Consider the following 6634-nt stretch of genomic DNA (forward strand, 5'->3'; position numbering starts at 1 on the left):
TTCTTAATGAATATTCTTTATATACCTCAAATTCAAAATTTTTCGTAACTTTATAAAGTTTTTTCTGTAATTGTTGAACAGGTAATAAGTATTAACTCCCAATAGTAGACAGGTATTGGAAACCAGAACCCACAGGAAAATGTTTACTGTTGGAATTCCATTAAATTTTAAGAACTGTGTTCTGTCTCGGTGGCACTAAGTAGCGTTTGTAGCAGGCGTCCAGTTTGTCCCTCGTGACAAGTTGTTTAATAAAACCACACGCACACTTCATTTAAGATGGAGTCTAACTGGCAAGTCACAAACAGAACTAGGAATTCTGATGCCTGAGGATTTAATTTTTAATTTCACACCGAGGAGTTTTGAAATCCTGGAACATCAGTTTCCACATCACAGGAAGGAAGTACTTCAGTCACAGCCTCTGAGAGTTAAGGTTATGAAGCAGTTTAGATTTGTGTTACTCTGTAGTGGAGCAAAGGAATGACTTGCTGGGAAAACACATGGGACACAAAACACCCTGAATAGACCATGTAATCCTGAAAGAGAAAAGCAAGGCTGGAGGCATCACAATTCTGGACCTCAAGTTATTGCAAAGCTGCAGTGATCAAAATTGTATAGTATTGGCACAAAAACACGTAGGTCAGTAGAACAAAAAAGAAAACCTAGAAATGAGCCCCAAATTCCGTGGTCAATTAATTTTTGACAAAGCAGGAAAGAATATTCAATGGGAAAAAGATAATCTTTTCAATAAATGGTTTTGGGAAAACTGGACCACTTTCTTACACCATACACAAAAATAAATTTAAAATGGATTAAAGACCTAAATGTAAGAGAGGAATCCATCAAAATCCTAAAGGAAAACACAGGCAGTAACCTCTTTGACATTGACCATATCAAATTCTTTTTAGGTATGTCTCCTGAAGCAAGGGAAACAAAAACAAAAATAAGCTATCGGAACTTCATCCTGATAAGAAGCTTCTGCACAATAAAGGAAATAACAAACAAAAAGGCAACCTATGGAATGGGAGAAGATATCTGCAAATGATATATGCAATAAACAGTTAATACCCAAAATATATTAAAAAAAACATACAACTCAACACCCAAAAACCAAATAATCCAATTAAAAAATGGGCAGAAGGCATAAATAGACATTTCTCCAAAGACGTACAGATGGCCAACTGACACATGATGCTTAACATCACTCATCATCAGGTAAATGCAAATCAGAACCACAGTGAGATATCATCTCACAAAGGTCAGAATGGGTAAAGTCAGCGTACCAAGAAACAACAGGTGTTGGCAAGGTTGTGGAGAAAGGGGAACCCTCTTGCACTGTTGGTGGGAACGCAACCTGGGGCAGGCATTGTGGAAAACGGTATGGAGGTTCCTCAAAAAGTTGAAAATAGAGCTACCATATGACCCAGCAATTGCACTACTGGGTATTTACCCCAAAGAATACAAGAACACTAATTCAAAGAGATACATGTACCCCTGTGTTTATAGCAGCATTATTTACAATAGCCCAGATACGGAGGCAGCCCAAGTGTCCACCCACTGATGGATGCATCAACTGATGCAGAAGATACGGCATACGTATACAATGGAATACTATTCATCCATAAAAAAAGAGTGGAATCTTGCCATTTGTAATGACATGGATGGAGCTAGAGAGTATAATGCTAAGCGAAATAAGTCAGAAAAAGACAAATACCATATGTTTCATTCATATGTGGAATTTAAGAAACAAAAATGAGCAAAGGGAAAAAATAGAAATCAAGAAACAGACTCTTAATTGTAGAGAACAAATGATGGGTACCAGAAGAGAGATGGGGTGGATAGGTTAAATAGGTGAGAGGGATTAAGAAGTGCACTTATGATGAACACAGAACGATGTATGGAAGTGTTGAGGCACTATATTTTATACTTGAAACTAATATAACACTATGTTAACCAAGTTGAATTAAAATTAAAACTAAAAAAAAGTCATATCCGTAATATTTGTTTCTCTCAAATGTAGGCTGTTCAGATTATAATCACAGTTCAGGTCTTTCATTTAAACAAAGTGCTGAGAATTAGTGATTCTACCAAGATTTTATCTTGTTATTTTGTTATTTGCTTTCTTGAGTGGAAATACAGGGAAGGAAAAGGCAGTGGAAAGGTCTTTGTTAGGTCCCAGCTAACTTTCCCCAGGTTTCCTCCTGTTACAGAACTTAGGACGCCCTCACCCCAGGACTGAGCCAGCGCTGTGCGGCTACGGGAGAGCTTGAGAACAACATACCTTCAACAGCGAGATGTCCTTCTGTTCAGTTATGTTCACTTCTCAGTATTTTCCACTGGGTCGGGGTGGAAATAAAGGACAGAATAACAGGAGCAAAAGATTCTCTTGGGGCATAGAACTCCAAGGAGGTTTCCTAGGGCTTTCTTTGAATTCAGGACAAAAGATGGGGATCTGAGAGTCATAGTGGACCTCATGGAGAGGTTGGAAACATGTCAGAGCCCTTCTGTGGCTGGCTGGCATTCTGCTCTGCATACCCTCCTCTCCTCTTCTTTGTCCTGCCCGCCGTTTAATGCTGCTTCTGGGTCAACTTGTAAGGCCCATCCATGGGTGCACTTCCAGCTTCTATCAAACTTGCACTTTATCTTTTCCTGACTCAAAGCTCAACCAGACTTTGTGCAGCAGTGCGGCCAAGTGGCCCACCAGATGGCTTTCCTCATTGACACCCCCCTGTCTGGAAGTGTTGGTATTTGCATTTGCCACCCCTGCATTAAACTTGTCTTATGTGTCTTCAGGAAACTTTCTGACTTCCCTCTGATGCCACCAAGCAACAAAGTTTTCTGTGTCCACATTTTATTTTGACCACATGTACATGAACATATCTAGCAAACTTGTGCATCATTCTTTCATTTCCATGTGTCACAGGTTAGGTTTCCGGGAAGCAGACTGAGACAAGTTTTACATGTTGGAAGGTTTATTAAAGAGTGCTGTAAGGATTGAACTCATGGTACAGAAAGATAAGGAAGCAAAATTGGATACAGGGATATGTAGTCTGTAATGCTTCAGATATTACAGGGAGTCCTGGAGCTGGGATGGACATTCAGGGTCAAACTGAGGGAAGGTAACCAAGCCTTTATATCCTGTATCAACTAGCCATAGGAGAAGCACAACTTGAGCAAGGTGTTTTCCTCAGTTGTTGGCAATTCCTGCAGAGGTAAACAGCTGAAACCTGTCACCTGCTAACTCTGTGGGACGTATGCTCTGTGTCTCCTATTCTTTTAACCCCATTGGTGCAGCCTTCCTTCTACACTATCCATACTCAGCATGGACATTCTTGATTGAATTAATGTGTTAATCTCATGAACTCTGGTCAAGGAATGACTTATTTTCAGTACGGCACATCTGTTTCTCTTCCAGTCAAACTACAGAAGCTAATTCAAGTTCCCAGACCCCAGAACCCACATCCACAGGTGCCAATGTCAACCTAGACCTGCCCCCCCACCACAGGGACACCTCCCCAGGAGTTTTCTGAGAGCCCCAGCCACTTCCTGGTTCCTCAGGCTGTAGATGAGTGGGTTGAGCATAGGGGTGATCATCGTATAGAAGGCTGAGACCACCTTGTCCTGCTTGGAGGAGTGGTAGGCTTGAGGCCGCATGTAGGTGATCATGGCAGCCCCATAGAAGAGAGAAACCACTGCCATGTGAGAGGAGCAGGTAGCAAAGGCTTTCTGACGACCTTCAGCAGAATGGATGTGGAGCACAGCTACCAGGATCCGCAGGTAGGAGGCGGAGATGACAGAGAAGGGCAGGAGCAGCATTAAGATGCAACAGACATAGATCATGGTCTCATACAGGGAGGTGTCAGCACAGGCCAACTTCAGTATGGCAGGGACCTCACAGAAGAAGTGGTCGATCTCCTGAGAGCCACAGTAAGGGAAGCGAAGGGTGAAGATGGCCTGGATCAGTCCATCCACCAAGCCAAAGAGCCAGGACCCTGCCACCATGAGCCAGCAGACACGGCGGCTCATGACCACTGAGTACCTCAATGGGTTGCTGATGGCCACATAGCGGTCATAGGCCATAAAGGCCAGCAGGAAGCATTCATCCCCCAGGAGGGTGAGGAAGAAGAGGATCTGGAGCCCACAGCCTGTGAAGGAGATGGAGCCACGGCCTAGGAGGAAGTCAGTGGCCATCCGTGGCACAATGGTGGAGATGAGCATGAGGTCCATGAGTGACAGCCAGCTGAGGAAGAAGTACATGGGGCTGTGCAGGCGGGAGTCGATGTTGATGAGGAGGATCATGAGCCCATTGCCAGAGAGGGCCACCAGGAACATGACCATGATGGTGGAAAAGAGAAAGAGGTGCAGTGGCGAGTGGGTGAAAAGGCCCAGAAGGATGAAGTGGGAGATGAGAGTCTGGTTTCCCACCCAAACCATTGCTCCTACAGAGGGATGTGCCAGATGAAGGGTTGGGATCTGGAAACAGGAGATGTATGTTTAGTGCCACAATACTGAGGACATCAAAACTTTGCCCAATGTGTTGTCCTCTTTAATTGTTACTTTGTTTAGAGTTAACTCTAAGTTTCTCTTAAGAAAAAGAATTTCTAACAAAGATGCGGGCTGTTGTTGATGATGTTTTAATTCCTAGGACTTTCTTCACATAGCTGAGAAGCAAATTTTGAGCTGTTTATTGCTGAAGTGGGCACTGTTTCTGCCTCTGCTAGGAATTGGGCTGTTCTCTAGTCCTACAAAGCTCTAGGCTGGCATCCCTCAAGAATTTGTTTTTTCAGGGAAAAGTACTAAAGCAGCAAAGACATGTACCAACTGTGTAAACTGGGCACCTATGCAAACATTTTGAACTTCAGTTTCCTTATCTTAAAATAAGATAGCAATGTGATCTTATAGGGTGATAGTAAAGATTAAAGGTGATAACATAAGTAATGCCTAGTAGATTAGAAATGACAAAAGCTGACATTACTTGAGCATATTTTATGTGCCAGGCATTATGAAGAACACTCTGCCACATCTTCACATATAATCCTCATAACTGCCCTGGAACATTCATCATTATCTTGATTTCACAAGTGGGGAAACTGAGACAGAAAGAAGCTTACTAATTTTCTTTCTTTTGATATATGAAAGTTTAGAGTATTTCCTAAAAAGCTTTGTAAGTGGGAAACTGAGGGCAATTCAAATGCCAAAGACAAAGGGAAAAAACTAAGCAAATTATGGTCCAAACACATGATAAAACAATATGTACTCAATTGGATATTAATGATATATTTTTTAAAGATTTTATTTATTTGACAGAGACAGAGACAGCGAGAGCAGGAACACAAGCAGGGGGAGTGGGAGAGGGAGAAGCAGGCTTCCCGCTGAGCAGGGAGCCCAATGTGGGACTCAATCCCAGGATCCTGGGATCATGACCTGAGCTGAAGGCAGCTGCTTAATGACTGAGCCACCCAGGCACCCAATATTTATGATATTTTTAATAGATTCTAAACAAAATAGTTATATATACTGGGTATTTTATAGAATTTCTAAAGACTAGGAAATCTAGGAGAAAATGTGCAAAGATATTATCAGTGTGGTCTCTTCTAGTAGTGGGATTAAGGATTCTCCCCCCTTCCCAGTTTCTTTGTATTTTACACATTTTCTATATTGACTAGAGAACAGCCCAATTCCTAGCAGAGACAGAAACAGTGCCCACTTCAGCAATAAATAAACAAAATTTGCTTCTCAGCTATGTGAAGAAAGTCCTAGGAATTAAAACATCATCAACAACAGCCCGCAACTTTGTTAGAAATTCTTCTTCTTAAGAGAAACTTAAAGAGTTTATTCTAAACCAAGTAACATTTGGAAACATAATTTAATTTTTAAAGCAAGGTTATACTGCATATAGGATCAACATTCAAAAATAAGCAGCTTTCTCACATAATACTACTAACCAATTAGTAAAAGTAGTAGAAATAATATTCACAATTGCAACAAATATCTAAAGTACCTAGGAAAGAACCCCAATGTAAAAAATTATAAAACATTACTAGCTGACCTAAAAGAGGGCCTGAAGAAAGCTATGCATATTGGATGTATAGGCTCAACACTAAAAGGATGCAAATTCTTTCCAAAATTAATCTATAAAAATCCATGTGATCCCAATTAAAATCTCAGTAAGACACTTGCAGTTTGGGAGGAGGAGCAAGATGGCAGAGGAGTAGGAGACCTAAATTTCGTCTGGTCACAGGAATTCAGCTGGATAGGGATCAAACCATACTGAACACCTACAAACTCAATAGGAGATTGAAGAAAAGAATAGCAGCAATTCTATGAGCAGAAAAGCAACCACTTTCTGGAAGTTAGGACATGTGGAGAAGTGAATCTGAGGTGATATATGGGAAGGTAGAATATGGGGGGAGGGAGCCTGCATCAGCTGGCTACCAGCAAGTGATAGAGCAGCAGAGCACAAAATCAGAACTTTTAGAAGTCTGCTCCACTGAGGGATGTCGCTCTAGTGGCTAAGTGTGGGGTGGAACCCTCACTGGGACAGTGTGGTCTCAGGACGCTCGGGGTCACAGTAAGACCGGGGGTGCCTGAGTGTGGCAGAGCTCCCAGGTATTGGAGCGGGGAAGCCGGCTGCATA

The 6634-nt window shown here is 42.0% G+C and overlaps 1 protein-coding gene across 1 annotated transcript; it reads right to left on the minus strand.

The window, feature by feature from the left end:
* Nucleotides 1–2966: 2966 nt before the first annotated feature.
* Nucleotides 2967–4778, minus strand: LOC118538478 (olfactory receptor 2V1-like). The gene has a single exon (XM_036096463.2). The coding sequence runs from the start codon at nucleotides 4429–4431 to the stop codon at nucleotides 3475–3477; it is 957 nt and encodes a 318-aa protein (XP_035952356.2). The 5' UTR covers nucleotides 4432–4778; the 3' UTR covers nucleotides 2967–3474.
* Between the last annotated feature and the right edge of the window lie 1856 nt (nucleotides 4779–6634).

This window comes from Halichoerus grypus, chromosome 2, assembly GCF_964656455.1.
Source record: "Halichoerus grypus chromosome 2, mHalGry1.hap1.1, whole genome shotgun sequence".
Lineage (NCBI taxonomy): Eukaryota > Metazoa > Chordata > Mammalia > Carnivora > Phocidae > Halichoerus > Halichoerus grypus.